General features: G+C 47.8%; 1 protein-coding gene across 1 annotated transcript in view; it reads left to right on the top strand.

Moving 5' to 3' along the window:
* Positions 1-22690, top strand: part of tpk1 (thiamin pyrophosphokinase 1) — a gene marked incomplete at its 3' end in the record, with an annotated part of 63477 nt that extends 40787 nt beyond the window's left edge. The window contains exons 8-9 of the mRNA XM_080543521.1: positions 15348-15391; positions 22635-22690. Coding sequence (XP_080399647.1) covers positions 15348-15391; positions 22635-22690 — 100 coding nt within the window. The remainder of the gene's footprint in view (positions 1-15347; positions 15392-22634) is intronic.
* Positions 22691-24040: the final 1350 nt, after the last annotated feature.

Here is a 24040-nt window from a genome sequence, read left to right as displayed (position 1 = left end):
CCAGGATGACCAACACCACTGGGTCACAGGGAAGTACTGATCACCCGCCTGACACCAAAATGCACACTACACAAACCATGCACACCTCCCTTCTCTCACTCCTGTATCTTTTCAGGCACATGTCATATCCAGCTCTGACACCTACCCAGGCTTCCAGACCCAGGAGCAGAGACCGGCGGGAACCACCACGTCACCCCAGCACCAACCCCAGGTTCCAACTCAGCGACCCCAAACCCCCTGTTCCGGGCCCCCCCCCCCCAACTCCAGGCCCCCAGCTACAGGCCCAGTCCCCTACCCGCCAACCCCCAACCCCCAGCCCGGAACAAGCTGAGAAGAGCCAGGGAGCTTTTTCCCTGGATAAGCTGTGTACAGGTTTTTCGCCTCTGCTTGCCTGCCATGCGCCGAGCTCTCTGGGCCTCTCCTCAGGGGCCTCCGGTCGGCCTGCGTGCTCGATCTGCTCCGCCGCTGGGGCACCTGGTCCGGCTAGCCTCGTGAAGGGCTACAGGAGTCTGAGCCTGGTGGGCTGGGCCGGACGCGCCGGTGGTGGGTCGGGTGAGTCGGGTGTGTGGGGTCCCTCGGGGGAGGGAGGTGGGGGAGCCACGGCTTTGCACTGGTGGGCAAACTGGATAGTAGTCGCTCTACAACTAGAGGGCTGCAGGGGAATTTTTTCCCGGATGCACAGCGAACAGGTTTTTTACCCCTGCCTCCTACCGACACTGGAACCTGGACACTGAACACTGAACACTGAACATTACACTACACTGGACAATACACTGAACACTGAGCACTTTAGTTAGTTTAATGTTGGTTGTTGTTGAATGTAATGTCTTAAATGTCTGATTGTTTGATTAATTGATTGTATACACGGTGTTGCGTTTTTATAAAAACCAATAAAAAACACTTTTACTAAAGACTTCCGTGGAGAGGAACATTATGAGTATCAACTAATTTTTGTTATGCCCTGCTTTACGGCGGGGCTTCCTACACCTGTGAAATATAAAGTATTCTCCTTCACTTGGATAACATTAGGTGTGAGACCCAACACGTGTTTTACATGATCACATGGTCATTCATTGTAACAAGAGATCATTTTACATTCTTCTCAATAAAGGGTATGTCTCCTGACATAGCGTCTTTTATACTTCTGCACATTAGATACTGTACATAAACTACCTCCGTGTACACAGCTCTGTATATAGCTCATAACTGTATATACCTCTAAACTGATGTTTACAACACTACCTCTGCACTTATTACTATTATTATAGTCACCTATCACTACCATTCTGGTTCTATTTTATATCATGCCCTTATAAGTTATATCACTATTTGCACTATTTTGGTTGGATGCTAAACTCATTTCGTTGTATTGTACTTGTACTCTGCGATGACAATAACGTTAAATCTAATCTAGTCTAATGTTCTAGCAGGTCTGTTTTAATAGAAGAGTTACTCTGTGGTAAATCAAACTAAATTCGTCGCGTCCTCTCCCCCTCTTCTCGCTTCCTATCCAGAAAGACAGAACTTCTGTGTCTTGGTTCAGTGGCGCCCTCAAGTGGACACAAAAGACGTCTCGATGTTCTGCTCTGTCTTGTGTGGTAAAGTAACGATTTAGCGAAGCATCATTATTATCAACATTTAACAGAAACGTTAACTTGTTTTGTAGACGTGTATAGCTTACTTCTGATTTCACTGTAGAGTTATGCATGAATGAATGAATGAATGGTCTTTATTGTCATTGCTACAGTACAGGTACCAAACAACGAAATTTAGGATGGGTGCTTATATATATATATATATATATATATATATATATATATATATATATATATATATATATAGGACACACTAGTAGTGGTGTGGTTTCAGGCGGGATTTGAACTCACAACCTTCCGATCACAAATCCAACTCACTATCCACTAGACTAGACCACCACTACCCCTTGTCTTTTGTCATTTCACAGTTGGATTTAATCATCCACATTACCAGAGTGATTCATTGACACCGAATAGGAAATACTCCTACATTTACTGCTCACAGCCACCAGAGGGCGCTACCACTACACCATTGTGTGTCTATAAACATAATTATTTCATGTGTTTCTACCAACATGTTTTAGTAGGAGATGGCAATTAGAACGTATTAAGGCCTACATGTCTTAATAACCAGGGTTCCCTTTAAGCACACATTCAAACAGTGATGTTAGTTAGGACTATGGAGCAATTCTTTAAGGTAGTTGGGTAAACCAATAGGAGCATAGCTCCCCTATGGGGCGGAGCTCCATGAAATAGAACAGCGTAAATCACAATGTTAGAGGTCTTTTATGCTATTATGAGAAAGTAAAAGTATTTTTGGTTCGGTATGAAACTGGCGGAACAATAGGTAATTGATGGGAAACACTGAAAGTAGCAGTCTGGACATAAATGAGTAGTCGATGTGTTTCCTAGAACATGTAAATGCAATTGCGTACCACATTATTGCATTACAATTTGAATATTGACTCAAATAACGCAGGCAAAAGTGGCAAATGAATATGCTATTTTGGGATTGGTGCTAGGGGTCTATGGTTAGGGTTATGTGGTAGGGGTAGGGGTAGGATTAGGGTTAGACATGCCAGCATGTACCAAGTCGACATAGCACCTAACCCTACCTCTAGTTTTCCCACATGTACCGTATTCCCACATGTACCGTAACACATACATACATTGAATCTATCTACTTAACACATGACTTGAGTCCATAAACCTCCTATAGATTACTCAGTATTATGAAAATGTTTTAACCATTTGATCCCTTGCCATAAGAGACTCAGGAGGTACAGGATCCTCAGGCCCTGTACCAGCAGGCTCCAGAACAGCTTCTTTCACAGAGCTGTCACTCTGACAAACAATCCACCCCCCCACACACACACTGCTGAACACCCCCTCCCCCTGGGTACAATGAATCTGTATCACCCCCCCCACACACACACACACACTGGGTACAATGACCCTCCCCCCCCCCCCCCCCCCTCCTTTGATATAGCCACTATTTATACAACTGTACATAGCTACCTTAACTGTACATAGTTCATAACTGTATACCGTACTTGCCATACTGTACCTATCACTATCACTGTCATGTTTTCATGTTCTTATATCACTATTTGCACCTCTGGTTAGACACTAAACTGCATTTCTTTGTCTGTTACTCTGCAATGACAATAAGGTTGCATCTGATCTAATAGGTCTGCAATAGGGTCTTGACTTGCCCACTGCCAGACATCTCACCTCCCTGCCCCCACGGAAATAAAGACTAGCTCATTCCCAGAGGCCTTCAGACACCTAATGAACATGTTGGATGGGGGTTGGAGGGGAGGGGGGAGGTCTACTGCAGGTACCTGTCGGTAGACATTCGTCTGAGTAGCTTTTTACAATTACTGCATTTTACCTGCCTGACGCTACTATATGTGTTTCCACCCAGACAAACAAGGTATGTTGTTGTTCCCTACAATAGTTTGAAACGAAATGTTTTAAAAGAAAACGGCAACTGTAACTGCAAACGACATTCTGCTGCATGAACCTGACCTCTGTAGGTGTTTTGAGAGGGAGTCGATGCTTGTATGTGTTTTCTATGGAACCCTTTCGCTTTGACAACACGGTAACAGTGAATAATGTGCTTCCATTTGTGCAAAGATGTATGTAGAGAAATAGGCAGGTAGAGTTGTACTTTGGGTGACACAGTCGGTGGGGTAGGCCTGCATTCCTAACGGAATTGTATTTAACTTAGGAGCGGACAACTGTCCCTCCTTGTTGTATTATTCTCATGTTTTTAGACCAAAGGTTTGGAGCCCAAATGGTGAGTTTGTCAATAATAATAATAATAATAATAATACTTTTTATTTATATAGCGCCTTTCCTGCAAACGTTGCAACAATGTTGACATGGCAGATTATGTTTGTGTCCCTGTGATGCCTTAAATGTATTCCAGTGCTTAAGTTAACCCGAGAGTTCAATAGCAAATTAATAGCACTCCATTTCCCGTCGTACCCTCGTGCGAAATTGTTTTGATATGTATTGTAATATGTTGTAAATAGTAGCATTGCTTCACTCTCCTAATGTGGTTAAAGAATGGATTAATACTGGACACATTGAAAGTCCGGCGTGACATGAATATCACCATAGTGGCGATTAGTGTCTCTGTGAACGGCTTGTGTCGATCTCCTCTGTAGAAGTCAGTACACTCTGGTTTCTCTTCAGATCGCACAAGCCTTTCGCCTTTTACTAAAGACTTCCGTGGAGAGGAACATTATGAGTATCAACTAATTTTTGTTATGCCCTGCTTTACGGCGGGGCTTCCTACACCTGTGAAATATGAAGTATTCTCCTTCACTTGGATAACATTAGGTGTGAGACCCAACACGTGTTTTACATGATCACATGGTCATTCATTGTAACAAGAGATCATTTTACATTCTTCTCAATAAAGGGTATGTCTCCTGACATAGCGTCTTTTATACTTCTGCACATTAGATACTGTACATAAACTACCTCCGTGTACACAGCTCTGTATATAGCTCATAACTGTATATACCTCTAAACTGATGTTTACAACACTACCTCTGCACTTATTACTATTATTATAGTCACCTATCACTACCATTCTGGTTCTATTTTATATCATGCCCTTATAAGTTATATCACTATTTGCACTATTTTGGTTGGATGCTAAACTCATTTCGTTGTATTGTACTTGTACTCTGCGATGACAATAACGTTAAATCTAATCTAGTCTAATGTTCTAGCAGGTCTGTTTTAATAGAAGAGTTACTCTGTGGTAAATCAAACTAAATTCGTCGCGTCCTCTCCCCCTCTTCTCGCTTCCTATCCAGAAAGACAGAACTTCTGTGTCTTGGTTCAGTGGCGCCCTCAAGTGGACACAAAAGACGTCTCGATGTTCTGCTCTGTCTTGTGTGGTAAAGTAACGATTTAGCGAAGCATCATTATTATCAACATTTAACAGAAACGTTAACTTGTTTTGTAGACGTGTATAGCTTACTTCTGATTTCACTGTAGAGTTATGCATGAATGAATGAATGAATGGTCTTTATTGTCATTGCTACAGTACAGGTACCAAACAACGAAATTTAGGATGGGTGCTTATATATATATATATATATATATATATATATATATATATATATATATATATATATATATATAGGACACACTAGTAGTGGTGTGGTTTCAGGCGGGATTTGAACTCACAACCTTCCGATCACAAATCCAACTCACTATCCACTAGACTAGACCACCACTACCCCTTGTCTTTTGTCATTTCACAGTTGGATTTAATCATCCACATTACCAGAGTGATTCATTGACACCGAATAGGAAATACTCCTACATTTACTGCTCACAGCCACCAGAGGGCGCTACCACTACACCATTGTGTGTCTATAAACATAATTATTTCATGTGTTTCTACCAACATGTTTTAGTAGGAGATGGCAATTAGAACGTATTAAGGCCTACATGTCTTAATAACCAGGGTTCCCTTTAAGCACACATTCAAACAGTGATGTTAGTTAGGACTATGGAGCAATTCTTTAAGGTAGTTGGGTAAACCAATAGGAGCATAGCTCCCCTATGGGGCGGAGCTCCATGAAATAGAACAGCGTAAATCACAATGTTAGAGGTCTTTTATGCTATTATGAGAAAGTAAAAGTATTTTTGGTTCGGTATGAAACTGGCGGAACAATAGGTAATTGATGGGAAACACTGAAAGTAGCAGTCTGGACATAAATGAGTAGTCGATGTGTTTCCTAGAACATGTAAATGCAATTGCGTACCACATTATTGCATTACAATTTGAATATTGACTCAAATAACGCAGGCAAAAGTGGCAAATGAATATGCTATTTTGGGATTGGTGCTAGGGGTCTATGGTTAGGGTTATGTGGTAGGGGTAGGGGTAGGATTAGGGTTAGACATGCCAGCATGTACCAAGTCGACATAGCACCTAACCCTACCTCTAGTTTTCCCACATGTACCGTATTCCCACATGTACCGTAACACATACATACATTGAATCTATCTACTTAACACATGACTTGAGTCCATAAACCTCCTATAGATTACTCAGTATTATGAAAATGTTTTAACCATTTGATCCCTTGCCATAAGAGACTCAGGAGGTACAGGATCCTCAGGCCCTGTACCAGCAGGCTCCAGAACAGCTTCTTTCACAGAGCTGTCACTCTGACAAACAATCCACCCCCCCACACACACACTGCTGAACACCCCCTCCCCCTGGGTACAATGAATCTGTATCACCCCCCCCACACACACACACACACTGGGTACAATGACCCTCCCCCCCCCCCCCCCCCCCCTCCTTTGATATAGCCACTATTTATACAACTGTACATAGCTACCTTAACTGTACATAGTTCATAACTGTATACCGTACTTGCCATACTGTACCTATCACTATCACTGTCATGTTTTCATGTTCTTATATCACTATTTGCACCTCTGGTTAGACACTAAACTGCATTTCTTTGTCTGTTACTCTGCAATGACAATAAGGTTGCATCTGATCTAATAGGTCTGCAATAGGGTCTTGACTTGCCCACTGCCAGACATCTCACCTCCCTGCCCCCACGGAAATAAAGACTAGCTCATTCCCAGAGGCCTTCAGACACCTAATGAACATGTTGGATGGGGGTTGGAGGGGAGGGGGGAGGTCTACTGCAGGTACCTGTCGGTAGACATTCGTCTGAGTAGCTTTTTACAATTACTGCATTTTACCTGCCTGACGCTACTATATGTGTTTCCACCCAGACAAACAAGGTATGTTGTTGTTCCCTACAATAGTTTGAAACGAAATGTTTTAAAAGAAAACGGCAACTGTAACTGCAAACGACATTCTGCTGCATGAACCTGACCTCTGTAGGTGTTTTGAGAGGGAGTCGATGCTTGTATGTGTTTTCTATGGAACCCTTTCGCTTTGACAACACGGTAACAGTGAATAATGTGCTTCCATTTGTGCAAAGATGTATGTAGAGAAATAGGCAGGTAGAGTTGTACTTTGGGTGACACAGTCGGTGGGGTAGGCCTGCATTCCTAACGGAATTGTATTTAACTTAGGAGCGGACAACTGTCCCTCCTTGTTGTATTATTCTCATGTTTTTAGACCAAAGGTTTGGAGCCCAAATGGTGAGTTTGTCAATAATAATAATAATAATAATAATAATACTTTTTATTTATATAGCGCCTTTCCTGCAAACGTTGCAACAATGTTGACATGGCAGATTATGTTTGTGTCCCTGTGATGCCTTAAATGTATTCCAGTGCTTAAGTTAACCCGAGAGTTCAATAGCAAATTAATAGCACTCCATTTCCCGTCGTACCCTCGTGCGAAATTGTTTTGATATGTATTGTAATATGTTGTAAATAGTAGCATTGCTTCACTCTCCTAATGTGGTTAAAGAATGGATTAATACTGGACACATTGAAAGTCCGGCGTGACATGAATATCACCATAGTGGCGATTAGTGTCTCTGTGAACGGCTTGTGTCGATCTCCTCTGTAGAAGTCAGTACACTCTGGTTTCTCTTCAGATCGCACAAGCCTTTCGCCTTTTACTAAAGACTTCCGTGGAGAGGAACATTATGAGTATCAACTAATTTTTGTTATGCCCTGCTTTACGGCGGGGCTTCCTACACCTGTGAAATATAAAGTATTCTCCTTCACTTGGATAACATTAGGTGTGAGACCCAACACGTGTTTTACATGATCACATGGTCATTCATTGTAACAAGAGATCATTTTACATTCTTCTCAATAAAGGGTATGTCTCCTGACATAGCGTCTTTTATACTTCTGCACATTAGATACTGTACATAAACTACCTCCGTGTACACAGCTCTGTATATAGCTCATAACTGTATATACCTCTAAACTGATGTTTACAACACTACCTCTGCACTTATTACTATTATTATAGTCACCTATCACTACCATTCTGGTTCTATTTTATATCATGCCCTTATAAGTTATATCACTATTTGCACTATTTTGGTTGGATGCTAAACTCATTTCGTTGTATTGTACTTGTACTCTGCGATGACAATAACGTTAAATCTAATCTAGTCTAATGTTCTAGCAGGTCTGTTTTAATAGAAGAGTTACTCTGTGGTAAGTCAAACTAAATTCGTCGCGTCCTCTCCCCCTCTTCTCGCTTCCTATCCAGAAAGACAGAACTTCTGTGTCTTGGTTCAGTGGCGCCCTCAAGTGGACACAAAAGACGTCTCGATGTTCTGCTCTGTCTTGTGTGGTAAAGTAACGATTTAGCGAAGCATCATTATTATCAACATTTAACAGAAACGTTAACTTGTTTTGTAGACGTGTATAGCTTACTTCTGATTTCACTGTAGAGTTATGCATGAATGAATGAATGAATGGTCTTTATTGTCATTGCTACAGTACAGGTACCAAACAACGAAATTTAGGATGGGTGCTTATATATATATATATATATATATATATATATAGGACACACTAGTAGTGGTGTGGTTTCAGGCGGGATTTGAACTCACAACCTTCCGATCACAAATCCAACTCACTATCCACTAGACTAGACCACCACTACCCCTTGTCTTTTGTCATTTCACAGTTGGATTTAATCATCCACATTACCAGAGTGATTCATTGACACCGAATAGGAAATACTCCTACATTTACTGCTCACAGCCACCAGAGGGCGCTACCACTACACCATTGTGTGTCTATAAACATAATTATTTCATGTGTTTCTACCAACATGTTTTAGTAGGAGATGGCAATTAGAACGTATTAAGGCCTACATGTCTTAATAACCAGGGTTCCCTTTAAGCACACATTCAAACAGTGATGTTAGTTAGGACTATGGAGCAATTCTTTAAGGTAGTTGGGTAAACCAATAGGAGCATAGCTCCCCTATGGGGCGGAGCTCCATGAAATAGAACAGCGTAAATCACAATGTTAGAGGTCTTTTATGCTATTATGAGAAAGTAAAAGTATTTTTGGTTCGGTATGAAACTGGCGGAACAATAGGTAATTGATGGGAAACACTGAAAGTAGCAGTCTGGACATAAATGAGTAGTCGATGTGTTTCCTAGAACATGTAAATGCAATTGCGTACCACATTATTGCATTACAATTTGAATATTGACTCAAATAACGCAGGCAAAAGTGGCAAATGAATATGCTATTTTGGGATTGGTGCTAGGGGTCTATGGTTAGGGTTATGTGGTAGGGGTAGGGGTAGGATTAGGGTTAGACATGCCAGCATGTACCAAGTCGACATAGCACCTAACCCTACCTCTAGTTTTCCCACATGTACCGTATTCCCACATGTACCGTAACACATACATACATTGAATCTATCTACTTAACACATGACTTGAGTCCATAAACCTCCTATAGATTACTCAGTATTATGAAAATGTTTTAACCATTTGATCCCTTGCCATAAGAGACTCAGGAGGTACAGGATCCTCAGGCCCTGTACCAGCAGGCTCCAGAACAGCTTCTTTCACAGAGCTGTCACTCTGACAAACAATCCACCCCCCCACACACACACTGCTGAACACCCCCTCCCCCTGGGTACAATGAATCTGTATCACCCCCCCCACACACACACACACACACTGGGTACAATGACCCTCCCCCCCCCCCCCCCCTCCTTTGATATAGCCACTATTTATACAACTGTACATAGCTACCTTAACTGTACATAGTTCATAACTGTATACCGTACTTGCCATACTGTACCTATCACTATCACTGTCATGTTTTCATGTTCTTATATCACTATTTGCACCTCTGGTTAGACACTAAACTGCATTTCTTTGTCTGTTACTCTGCAATGACAATAAGGTTGCATCTGATCTAATAGGTCTGCAATAGGGTCTTGACTTGCCCACTGCCAGACATCTCACCTCCCTGCCCCCACGGAAATAAAGACTAGCTCATTCCCAGAGGCCTTCAGACACCTAATGAACATGTTGGATGGGGGTTGGAGGGGAGGGGGGAGGTCTACTGCAGGTACCTGTCGGTAGACATTCGTCTGAGTAGCTTTTTACAATTACTGCATTTTACCTGCCTGACGCTACTATATGTGTTTCCACCCAGACAAACAAGGTATGTTGTTGTTCCCTACAATAGTTTGAAACGAAATGTTTTAAAAGAAAACGGCAACTGTAACTGCAAACGACATTCTGCTGCATGAACCTGACCTCTGTAGGTGTTTTGAGAGGGAGTCGATGCTTGTATGTGTTTTCTATGGAACCCTTTCGCTTTGACAACACGGTAACAGTGAATAATGTGCTTCCATTTGTGCAAAGATGTATGTAGAGAAATAGGCAGGTAGAGTTGTACTTTGGGTGACACAGTCGGTGGGGTAGGCCTGCATTCCTAACGGAATTGTATTTAACTTAGGAGCGGACAACTGTCCCTCCTTGTTGTATTATTCTCATGTTTTTAGACCAAAGGTTTGGAGCCCAAATGGTGAGTTTGTCAATAATAATAATAATAATAATAATAATACTTTTTATTTATATAGCGCCTTTCCTGCAAACGTTGCAACAATGTTGACATGGCAGATTATGTTTGTGTCCCTGTGATGCCTTAAATGTATTCCAGTGCTTAAGTTAACCCGAGAGTTCAATAGCAAATTAATAGCACTCCATTTCCCGTCGTACCCTCGTGCGAAATTGTTTTGATATGTATTGTAATATGTTGTAAATAGTAGCATTGCTTCACTCTCCTAATGTGGTTAAAGAATGGATTAATACTGGACACATTGAAAGTCCGGCGTGACATGAATATCACCATAGTGGCGATTAGTGTCTCTGTGAACGGCTTGTGTCGATCTCCTCTGTAGAAGTCAGTACACTCTGGTTTCTCTTCAGATCGCACAAGCCTTTCGCCTTTTACTAAAGACTTCCGTGGAGAGGAACATTATGAGTATCAACTAATTTTTGTTATGCCCTGCTTTACGGCGGGGCTTCCTACACCTGTGAAATATAAAATATTCTCCTTCACTTGGATAACATTAGGTGTGAGACCCAACACGTGTTTTACATGATCACATGGTCATTCATTGTAACAAGAGATCATTTTACATTCTTCTCAATAAAGGGTATGTCTCCTGACATAGCGTCTTTTATACTTCTGCACATTAGATACTGTACATAAACTACCTCCGTGTACACAGCTCTGTATATAGCTCATAACTGTATATACCTCTAAACTGATGTTTACAACACTACCTCTGCACTTATTACTATTATTATAGTCACCTATCACTACCATTCTGGTTCTATTTTATATCATGCCCTTATAAGTTATATCACTATTTGCACTATTTTGGTTGGATGCTAAACTCATTTCGTTGTATTGTACTTGTACTCTGCGATGACAATAACGTTAAATCTAATCTAGTCTAATGTTCTAGCAGGTCTGTTTTAATAGAAGAGTTACTCTGTGGTAAATCAAACTAAATTCGTCGCGTCCTCTCCCCCTCTTCTCGCTTCCTATCCAGAAAGACAGAACTTCTGTGTCTTGGTTCAGTGGCGCCCTCAAGTGGACACAAAAGACGTCTCGATGTTCTGCTCTGTCTTGTGTGGTAAAGTAACGATTTAGCGAAGCATCATTATTATCAACATTTAACAGAAACGTTAACTTGTTTTGTAGACGTGTATAGCTTACTTCTGATTTCACTGTAGAGTTATGCATGAATGAATGAATGAATGGTCTTTATTGTCATTGCTACAGTACAGGTACCAAACAACGAAATTTAGGATGGGTGCTTATATATATATATATATATATATATATATATATATATATATATATATATATATATATATATATATATATATATATAGGACACACTAGTAGTGGTGTGGTTTCAGGCGGGATTTGAACTCACAACCTTCCGATCACAAATCCAACTCACTATCCACTAGACTAGACCACCACTACCCCTTGTCTTTTGTCATTTCACAGTTGGATTTAATCATCCACATTACCAGAGTGATTCATTGACACCGAATAGGAAATACTCCTACATTTACTGCTCACAGCCACCAGAGGGCGCTACCACTACACCATTGTGTGTCTATAAACATAATTATTTCATGTGTTTCTACCAACATGTTTTAGTAGGAGATGGCAATTAGAACGTATTAAGGCCTACATGTCTTAATAACCAGGGTTCCCTTTAAGCACACATTCAAACAGTGATGTTAGTTAGGACTATGGAGCAATTCTTTAAGGTAGTTGGGTAAACCAATAGGAGCATAGCTCCCCTATGGGGCGGAGCTCCATGAAATAGAACAGCGTAAATCACAATGTTAGAGGTCTTTTATGCTATTATGAGAAAGTAAAAGTATTTTTGGTTCGGTATGAAACTGGCGGAACAATAGGTAATTGATGGGAAACACTGAAAGTAGCAGTCTGGACATAAATGAGTAGTCGATGTGTTTCCTAGAACATGTAAATGCAATTGCGTACCACATTATTGCATTACAATTTGAATATTGACTCAAATAACGCAGGCAAAAGTGGCAAATGAATATGCTATTTTGGGATTGGTGCTAGGGGTCTATGGTTAGGGTTATGTGGTAGGGGTAGGGGTAGGATTAGGGTTAGACATGCCAGCATGTACCAAGTCGACATAGCACCTAACCCTACCTCTAGTTTTCCCACATGTACCGTATTCCCACATGTACCGTAACACATACATACATTGAATCTATCTACTTAACACATGACTTGAGTCCATAAACCTCCTATAGATTACTCAGTATTATGAAAATGTTTTAACCATTTGATCCCTTGCCATAAGAGACTCAGGAGGTACAGGATCCTCAGGCCCTGTACCAGCAGGCTCCAGAACAGCTTCTTTCACAGAGCTGTCACTCTGACAAACAATCCACCCCCCCACACACACACTGCTGAACACCCCCTCCCCCTGGGTACAATGAATCTGTATCACCCCCCCCCCACACACACACACACTGGGTACAATGACCCTCCCCCCCCCCCCCCCCCCTCCTTTGATATAGCCACTATTTATACAACTGTACATAGCTACCTTAACTGTACATAGTTCATAACTGTATACCGTACTTGCCATACTGTACCTATCACTATCACTGTCATGTTTTCATGTTCTTATATCACTATTTGCACCTCTGGTTAGACACTAAACTGCATTTCTTTGTCTGTTACTCTGCAATGACAATAAGGTTGCATCTGATCTAATAGGTCTGCAATAGGGTCTTGACTTGCCCACTGCCAGACATCTCACCTCCCTGCCCCCACGGAAATAAAGACTAGCTCATTCCCAGAGGCCTTCAGACACCTAATGAACATGTTGGATGGGGGTTGGAGGGGAGGGGGGAGGTCTACTGCAGGTACCTGTCGGTAGACATTCGTCTGAGTAGCTTTTTACAATTACTGCATTTTACCTGCCTGACGCTACTATATGTGTTTCCACCCAGACAAACAAGGTATGTTGTTGTTCCCTACAATAGTTTGAAACGAAATGTTTTAAAAGAAAACGGCAACTGTAACTGCAAACGACATTCTGCTGCATGAACCTGACCTCTGTAGGTGTTTTGAGAGGGAGTCGATGCTTGTATGTGTTTTCTATGGAACCCTTTCGCTTTGACAACACGGTAACAGTGAATAATGTGCTTCCATTTGTGCAAAGATGTATGTAGAGAAATAGGCAGGTAGAGTTGTACTTTGGGTGACACAGTCGGTGGGGTAGGCCTGCATTCCTAACGGAATTGTATTTAACTTAGGAGCGGACAACTGTCCCTCCTTGTTGTATTATTCTCATGTTTTTAGACCAAAGGTTTGGAGCCCAAATGGTGAGTTTGTCAATAATAATAATAATAATAATAATACTTTTTATTTATATAGCGCCTTTCCTGCAAACGTTGCAACAATGTTGACATGGCAGATTATGTTTGTGTCCCTGTGATGCCTTAAATGTATTCCAGTGCTTAAGTTAACCCGAGAGTTCAATAGCAAATTAATAGCACTCCATTTCCCGTCGTACCCTCGTGCGAAATTGTTTTGATATGTATTGTAATATGTTGTAAATAGTAGCATTGCTTCACTCTCCTAATGTGGTTAAAGAATGGATTAATACTGGACACATTGAAAGTCCGGCGTGACATGAATATCACCATAGTGGCGATTAGTGTCTCTGTGAACGGCTTGTGTCGATCTCCTCTGTAGAAGTCAGTACACTCTGGTTTCTCTTCAGATCGCACAAGCCTTTCGCCTTTTACTAAAGACTTCGCTTCTCGGCCTTTTGGCTAAGAACAAACTCTGGTTTCTCTTCAAGAAACGCACAGGCCTTTCGCCCTTACTAGAGACTTCTATTAAAGCTAGTCTCCGGTGGGGTGTGGGTTTTTGTGTTTTTTTGAGAAATCTAGGGTTTTTCCTTTTTCCTCACTAGGCTCTATGCCCCTCCTTTTTTTCTATTCTTGGTCGGGGAGCACGTCTTCTCAGTAGGTGGCTTGTCCGCTGCTGGGAGGTGGCTCCCCCGACCCACCCCCCCTCTTTGAGCGGAACAGGCCGGGATCCGAGAGGAGCTGCCGGAGACCCGCGACTCTTCCAGTAGGTGGCCTTTTCACCACTGGGGCAGTTCGGCCGCTGGGCAGCCCCCCTCCAAAGAGCGGAAAGGCCGGACCCCGAGAGGAGCTTCCAAAGACCGCGACTCTTCCAGTAGGTGACCAGTAGGTGGCCTGCCCGCCACTGGAGCCACTGGAGCACGAGTTCGGCCCCTGGGCAGCCCCCCTCCAAAGAGCGGAAAGGCCGGACCCCGAGAGGAGCTTCCAAAGACCGCGACTCTTCCAGTAGGTGACCAGTAGGTGGCCTGCCCGCCACTGGAGCCACTGGAGCACGAGTTCGGCCCCTGGGCAGCCCCCCTCCAAAGAGCGGACAGGCCGGACCCCGAGAGGAGCTTCCAAAGACCGCGACTCTTTCAGTAGGTGGCCTGCCCGCCACTGGAGCACGAGTTCGGCCCCTGGGCAGCCCCCCTCAAAAGAGCGGAAAGGCCGGACCCCGAGAGGAGCTTCCGAAGACCTCGACTCCCCCAAGCACGCCAGAGGTGAGAGAGGGCCCAACACCCACCAGCCGACCCAGCTGAGCCAGTGGACCCCAACCAGACCAGGAGGGAGGACAACTATAACATCTAAGCTAGGAGCGAGAGGGACACAGGGGAGTGCTTTGAAGACCGTAGGTCTCTGGCCACCTGGTGTCCCCACTCGCTCTCAGGTGTCCCTCTTTTGTCCCCAGACGGGAACCCAGTTCCAGACCCAAGCCAGAGTCCAAAATCTGCCGTGAGGACCTGAGAGGAACAACACCCCTAACCTAACGGCAAGTACCCTATTCCCCCCCCCCAAAAATTATCTACAACCTCCCCCTAACCCTATTCCTCTCCCTCCTTCCTCCCTGATCCCCCACCCCCCCCACCCCACTCCAACGATGAACCCCGGAGCGATGCGGCGCTACAACGCCGTCAGGTTGACGCTCAACCCAACTGAGGAGGCTGCCAGGGATGGAGCCCCCCAACAGAAGACTGCCAGACCAGTAACAACGATGACCCGCCTGGAATTCAGCAGGGCGGTTCTACAGAGAGGTATGGGCTTTGTGCCGTCTGATCTAAACTGCCTGGTGAAGCCCCCTGGGCCGAATGAATGTTTTGAAGTTAGCTTTAAAACCCCCCAACTGTTAGAGGAATTCTGGACCTTTCATAGGATTAATGAACACAAACCCCCACTTAACCGTTTTACAGCCCACCCACTAACGGATTTAGAATCAAAAGTGGTCACAATTCAATTCCACAATGAGGTGATTCAGGAATATGATATTGAGGTGTGGCTACACCGTCATGCCACCCTTAAATCGGGGGCCCGGATGGTCCTGGATGAAGACGGAGTGTGGACGGGGGCCAAGAAATGGCTGGTGCAACTCCGTCCGGACCCGGAGGGGATAGGCGGAGTCCAACATATCCCCAGCACCATCAACCTGGGGAACAACAGGGGCTCCGTCTACTACTACGGTATGCCGAAGCTCTGCAGGAACTGCGGCCAATTGGGCCATCTGGCAGCGGCCTGCAAGGCCGTGGTATGTAAAATCTGCCGCCAAGACCACCCGACGTCGGAGTGCACCACGACCAGACCTTGCAACCTGTGCGGGGGACAGGGGCATCTTTACCGTGACTGCCCAAGTTCCTATGCAAGTAGAGCCCGGGGCTATAAATCCAACCAACCACCACCCCAACCCCCACCCCCACCCCAACCCACACCCCCACCCCCACCCCAACCCCCACCCCAACCCCCACCCCAACCCACACCCCAACCCACACCCAACATGGAGGAAGAGAAGGGAGAGACGGAGGAGGACCGGCGCCCGAGCGATGGAGGGGACGATCAGAGCTCGAGCGACGGAGAAGGAGAAGGAGAGGAACCAACCGTCCCAGCACCCCCTACAGACAACCTCAACACCCACCCCCTCCTAAACCCCATGGCCACCTCCACCCCCTGCAAAAACACCATGAAGGGGGAGCCGGCCTCTATTGAGATAGCCACCAGCAGCACACCGCAGATCCACCTCCCCTCCCAATCAGACAGTGAAAATGACTGGAGCTTGGCTCAACCAAAACGCAAAAGACCACAAAAAAAGGCAATCCGGAAAAAACCAGACAAAAAGACTACTCCAGAACCCAAACCCCAACGCCATACAGGTAAGCCGGCTCCCCCCCCCAAACCCTCCTCCCCACCCTCTTCCTCTCTCCAGTCATCACATGCTCCTCACCCTGCACAGCCCACCAGCCACCCCCAGTCCATGCTCACCGGACCGTACGGGCCACCGAAAATCACCTCATCAACAACACAGATGAGGGGGCCACCAGGCAGTCAGAGGGGAGACAACCCCCACACCATGAGCAGCCAAGGGGAGGTACCACACTATCTGGCCCCCAACGACCCATTGGAGGGCCTCAACCTCATGTGCAATAGTTTAGCAAAAATTGGAACAAACCAAATCCAAGAACCATGAGGATAACAATCTCATCTCTCAACACCAGAAGCCTCCGGCAACCAGACAAACGGGAGGTCGTCTACCAGTACATCACCCAACATCAGTCAGACATGTATATCCTCCAGGAGTGCGCCATCCCATTCAAGGAGATGGACGCCACCCTGGAGGAGGAATGGACACGGGGGGACTCTCTCTGGTCAGGCTCAAACATTGATAGAGCTGATGGGGTCGGCATTTTGGTGGCCAACCCTTTTCTGCAGACCAAAAAGGGGGAGGTTGTAGAGAGCGGGCGAATCCTGGTTCTGGACCTAGAGATCCAGGGTTCGCCGCTGAGGGTCATCAATGTGTACGGCCCAACCAACGTGGCCAAGAGAGTCTCCCTTTTCAAGAAACTTCGGTCTCTCCTCCTCATCCCCACACCAGTCCTAGTGGGGGGAGATTTCAACTGTGCCCTCCGGGATGAGGACCGCAGCAGGCCCAGGAGAGACCGATCCACTACAGAACTTCAGTCCATCATAGACGACTTCCAACTGGTAGACGCCGGTGGCACCTCCCCGCCGACACACACAAGGGTGAGTTCCTCCGGGAATTCTTCCTCCAGGATAGACATGTTCTTGCTCTCGCCAGGTCTGAGGATGGGAACCCTGACCAGCCAGGCGGCCCACTTCTCGGACCACAGGATGTTGACAGTGTCCCTGGAATGGGATGGCCAAACAAGAGCGGGTAGGGGTACCTGGAGGATGAATACATCGATCCTTCAGGACCCAACAGTGGTGCATTCCTTCTCCAGGCGCTACCTGGAGTGGAGGACCCTAAAAGAACTGTTCGACTCCCCGATAGAGTGGTGGGAGATGGTTAAGGCCAGGACAAAGGGCTACTTCGGGTCAGTCGGAAGGAGGAAAGCGGCAGAACAGAGGGCCAGGTTTCAACACCACAACGCGGCCCTCCAACGCCTAAGTCTCCTACAACTGGGTGGTCTGGATGTGGCCCGAGAACTGGCTGAGACCAAACAACACCTTGCCACCCTCTACCGGGAGCAACAACAAAAGAAACAGTTCAGGGAAAAACTCCAGGGCCTGGAGGAGGAGGAGAAATGCACACGCCACTTCTTCCGCAAGGCACGGTCAAAACACAAGCCTATCCTGTCCCTATACGACACCAATGGGGACACCGTGTCAGACAGAGGCAACATCCCGGGGGTGGCAAGAGAGTTCTACGAGAGTCTCTACAACATCAAGACAACCGACGAGACTCTCATGGCCACCTTCCTGGATGGTCTGGACCGGGTCCCCGAGGGTGGTGAGAGTGAGAACCCAGAGCTGACCACGGAGGAGCTCACCCGGGCCGTGCACTCCTTGAATACACACAAGGCCCCTGGACCGGATGGGATCCCAGCAGAGTTCTACAAGACTCTCTGGGATCTCCTCAAGGAGGACTTGGCGGAGGTCTTCAAAGCCGTCTACAGGGAAGGGAGGCTTGGAGAGTCAATGAGACAGAGTACGGTCACACTGATCCCCAAGAAAGGGGACCTCAAGGACCTCCGGAACTGGCGCCCCATCAATCTCCTCCCAGTGGACTATAAAATTATGACAAAAGCCCTCACCCAACGGTTTCAAACCCTCCTCCCCTCAGTTATAGCCCCTGACCAAACCTGTAGCGTCCCCGGTAGGTCCATCAACGACAACCTGCTCCTGGTGAGAGACCTCATCCTGCACTCCCAGGAGCGGAGGTCCCCTTTAGGCCTTCTCAGCCTGGATCAGGAGAAGGCCTTTGACAGGGTTAGCCATGGTTTCCTGCAGAGGGTGCTGAGGGGCATGAACTTCCCCCAGCACCTGCTCAACTGGACCGAACTCTGCTACAACAACATCACGAGCAGAGTTCGGATCAACAACCAGTTGACAGACCCCTTCCCCATCAAAGCTGGAGTACGGCAGGGATGCCCCTTGGCCCCTCTACTGTACGTCATCTACCTGGAGCCGTTCCTACGGAAGATCAGGAGCTCCCCCAACATCATGGGCTACCCTCTACCAGGGGCCCGGGGGGAGAGGCTCAAGGTGGTGGCGTACATGGACGACATTACCATCGTCGGCACAGATAGTCGCTCCATTTCCACAGCAACGAAAGTGGTGGAGGACTACTGTGCAGCCACTGGCGCCCTGATCAATAGGGGTAAGTGTGAGCTGTTTCTGTCGCAGCACTGGCAGGAGAACCTGGCAACCTCCTTCCCTGTAAAGACGGAAAACATTAAGCTGCTGGGGATCACCTACCAGAAAGATGGAGGAGCCTCCGGCAGCTGGAAGGAGACCATCCGCCAGGTCCAAAAGAAGATCTGTGAGTGGAGTGCACGGCCTCTCACAATGACAGGCAAGATCCTGGTCCTGAAGGCGATTGTTCTTCCCATTCTCCTTTACCTGGGCAGGGTGTTTCCCCCAGACAGAGCAGTATCCAAAACCATCGAAAGGATCATGTTTACCTTTGTCTGGGGGAGCCAGATGGAAAAACTAAAACGCACCACCCTGTACAAAACAGTGGAGAATGGGGGGAAAGGGGTCCCAGACATCCTAAACATCATTAGGGCACAGGGACTCTCCAACCTCATCAACAACATCAACAACAAAGATAGGAAAGCCAGGTTCTTTGAAATATACTATGCCACACCCATCCTCCGGACACTCAGGGTGACCGCATCAATAAATCACACTGTGCCCTACAGCTGGGACCCCCCTCCAGTCTACAAGATATGGAGGGACTTTGCCTTCAAGACAGGATTGTCCGCGGCTGGGCTGGCCTCATGGAAATACAAAGACATTATGACCTTCATAAGGTCGAAGGAAACCATTACTCACCCCAAGGCCAGCACAGCCGTGGACTCCAAACAGGTATGGAAAAACATTAATCATAAATGTACTAACAATAAACAAAAAGACATTGCCTGGATGGCTGCTCATGGTTGTCTCCCCACTAGGGAATTCTTGCATAGGCGGCACATCGCAACGACTGATAAATGCCCCCACGGATGCACAGACACAGAACACATTAACCACCTGTTCTGTGAGTGCTCCGTGGCCAGGCGGGTCTGGGCCCTGTTTGTTCCCTCTGTCTCCCTAAACAGCCTGCTGACCCTGCCCCGCTTGACGAGCGAGAACATCCTGTATGGTCCTCCCGGGGGGTGCACAACCCCCCAACTACAACAACAGTGGAGGATCATCAGCGCCGTCAAGCAGGTACTCTGGGAGACGAGGAACATCAGGGTCTATCAGAAACAGAGCGTCCACCTGACAACCCTGAGGAGGAGAATCACCCTCTGCCTCAGGGACCATGCTATTGTTGACTTTAAAAATAACCCGGATCAAGCAAGAGCGGTGTGGGGGGTGGAGAGATGGAAGGACGTCATCCTCTAAATCCCCCCCCCATGCCGCGCCGCATCGCCCAACCCCCCCCCACCCCGGGCCTACCTCACTACACCACCAGTTCCTGCACTATCACCTTCACCACCGTTCCAGCACAAGCCCTGGTCAGCAGTATCACCATCACAAGGACCAGGAGAGGAGCAGCGCACAACACCAACAGGGAAGTTTACTGCACCTCCCACCACCTACACATGTACACAGCACTGACCCACTTCCTACCCTCACCAGAATATCACCACACACAACCCACAGCCGAACCAGCCGTCCCTGCCAGCACCACCAGCACCAGGATGACCAACACCACTGGGTCACAGGGAAGTACTGATCACCCGCCTGACACCAAAATGCACACTACACAAACCATGCACACCTCCCTTCTCTCACTCCTGTATCTTTTCAGGCACATGTCATATCCAGCTCTGACACCTACCCAGGCTTCCAGACCCAGGAGCAGAGACCGGCGGGAACCACCACGTCACCCCAGCACCAACCCCAGGTTCCAACTCAGCGACCCCAAACCCCCTGTTCCGGGCCCCCCCCCCCCAACTCCAGGCCCCCAGCTACAGGCCCAGTCCCCTACCCGCCAACCCCCAACCCCCAGCCCGGAACAAGCTGAGAAGAGCCAGGGAGCTTTTTCCCTGGATAAGCTGTGTACAGGTTTTTCGCCTCTGCTTGCCTGCCATGCGCCGAGCTCTCTGGGCCTCTCCTCAGGGGCCTCCGGTCGGCCTGCGTGCTCGATCTGCTCCGCCGCTGGGGCGCCTGGTCCGGCTAGCCTCGTGAAGGGCTACAGGAGTCTGAGCCTGGTGGGCTGGGCCGGATGCGCCGGTGGTGGGGCGGGTCGGGTGAGTCGGGTGTGTGGGGTCCCTCGGGGGAGGGAGGTGGGGGAGCCACGGCTTTGCACTGGTGGGCAAACTGGATAGTAGTCGCTCTACAACTAGAGGGCTGCAGGGGAATTTTTTTCCCGGATGCACAGCGAACAGGTTTTTTACCCCTGCCTCCTACCGACACTGGAACCTGGACACTGAACACTGAACACTGAACATTACACTACACTGGACAATACACTGAACACTGAGCACTTTAGTTAGTTTAATGTTGGTTGTTGTTGAATGTAATGTCTTAAATGTCTGATTGTTTGATTAATTGATTGTATATACGGTGTTGTGTTTTTATAAAAACCAATAAAAAACACCTTTTACTAAAGACTTCTATTAAAGCTAGTCTCCGGTGGGGTGTGGGTTTTTGTGTTTTTTTGAGAAATCTAGGGTTTTTCCTTTTTCCTCACTAGGCTCTATGCCCCTCCTTTTTTTCTATTCTTGGTCGGGGAGCACGTCTTCTCAGTAGGTGGCTTGTCCGCTGCTGGGAGGTGGCTCCCCCGACCCACCCCCCCCTCTTTGAGCGGAACAGGCCGGGATCCGAGAGGAGCTGCCGGAGACCCGCGACTCTTCCAGTAGGTGGCCTTTTCACCACTGGGGCAGTTCGGCCGCTGGGCAGCCCCCCTCCAAAGAGCGGAAAGGCCGGACCCCGAGAGGAGCTTCCAAAGACCGCGACTCTTCCAGTAGGTGACCAGTAGGTGGCCTGCCCGCCACTGGAGCCACTGGAGCACGAGTTCGGCCCCTGGGCAGCCCCCCTCCAAAGAGCGGAAAGGCCGGACCCCGAGAGGAGCTTCCAAAGACCGCGACTCTTCCAGTAGGTGACCAGTAGGTGGCCTGCCCGCCACTGGAGCCACTGGAGCACGAGTTCGGCCCCTGGGCACCCCCCCTCCAAAGAGCGGACAGGCCGGACCCCGAGAGGAGCTTCCAAAGACCGCGACTCTTTCAGTAGGTGGCCTGCCCGCCACTGGAGCACGAGTTCGGCCCCTGGGCAGCCCCCCTCAAAAGAGCGGAAAGGCCGGACCCCGAGAGGAGCTTCCGAAGACCTCGACTCTCCCAAGCACGCCAGAGGTGAGAGAGGGCCCAACACCCACCAGCCGACCCAGCTGAGCCAGTGGACCCCAACCAGACCAGGAGGGAGGACAACTATAACATCTAAGCTAGGAGCGAGAGGGACACAGGGGAGTGCTTTCAAGACCGTAGGTCTGTGGCCACCTGGTGTCCCCACTCGCTCTCAGGTGTCCCTCTTTTGTCCCCAGACGGGAACCCAGTTCCAGACCCAAGCCAGAGTCCAAAATCTGCCGTGAGGACCTGAGAGGAACAACACCCCTAACCTAACGGCAAGTACCCTATTCCCCCCCCAAAAAATTATCTACAACCTCCCCCTAACCCTATTCCTCTCCCTCCTTCCTCCCTGATCCCCCACCCCCCCCACCCCACTCCAACGATGAACCCCGGAGCGATGCGGCGCTACAACGCCGTCAGGTTGACGCTCAACCCAACTGAGGAGGCTGCCATGGATGGAGCCCCCCAACAGAAGACTGCCAGACCAGTAACAACGATGACCCGCCTGGAATTCAGCAGGGCGGTTCTACAGAGAGGTATGGGCTTTGTGCCGTCTGATCTAAACTGCCTGGTGAAGCCCCCTGGGCCGAATGAATGTTTTGAAGTTAGCTTTAAAACCCCCCAACTGTTAGAGGAATTCTGGACCTTTCATAGGATTAATGAACACAAACCCCCACTTAACCGTTTTACAACCCACCCACTAACGGATTTAGAATCAAAAGTGGTCACAATTCAATTCCACAATGAGGTGATTCAGGAATATGATATTGAGGTGTGGCTACACCGTCATGCCACCCTTAAATCGGGGGCCCGGATGGTCCTGGATGAAGACGGAGTGTGGACGGGGGCCAAGAAATGGCTGGTGCAACTCCGTCCGGACCCGGAGGGGATAGGCGGAGTCCAACATATCCCCAGCACCATCAACCTGGGGAACAACAGGGGCTCCGTCTACTACTACGGTATGCCGAAGCTCTGCAGGAACTGCGGCCAATTGGGCCATCTGGCAGCGGCCTGCAAGGCCGTGGTATGTAAAATCTGCCGCCAAGACCACCCGACGTCGGAGTGCACCACGACCAGACCTTGCAACCTGTGCGGGGGACAGGGGCATCTTTACCGTGACTGCCCAAGTTCCTATGCAAGTAGAGCCCGGGGCTATAAATCCAACCAACCACCACCCCAACCCCCACCCCCACCCCAACCCACACCCCCACCCCCACCCCAACCCCCACCCCAACCCCCACCCCAACCCCCACCCCAACCCACACCCCAACCCACACCCAACATGGAGGAAGAGAAGGGAGAGACGGAGGAGGACCGGCGCCCGAGCGATGGAGGGGACGATCAGAGCTCGAGCGACGGAGAAGGAGAAGGAGAGGAACCAACCGTCCCAGCACCCCCTACAGACAACCTCAACACCCACCCCCTCCTAAACCCCATGGCCACCTCCACCCCCTGCAAAAACACCATGAAGGGGGAGCCGGCCTCTATTGAGATAGCCACCAGCAGCACACCGCAGATCCACCTCCCCTCCCAATCAGACAGTGAAAATGACTGGAGCTTGGCTCAACCAAAACGCAAAAGACCACAAAAAAAGGCAATC

The sequence above is a fragment of the Nansenia antarctica genome (genome assembly GCF_963989245.1).
Source record: "Nansenia antarctica genome assembly, chromosome: 12".
NCBI classification, from domain to species: domain Eukaryota; kingdom Metazoa; phylum Chordata; class Actinopteri; order Argentiniformes; family Microstomatidae; genus Nansenia; species Nansenia antarctica.
The sequence above is the reverse complement of the archived record's forward strand: the minus strand, read 5'-3'. Positions and strand labels throughout refer to the sequence as shown.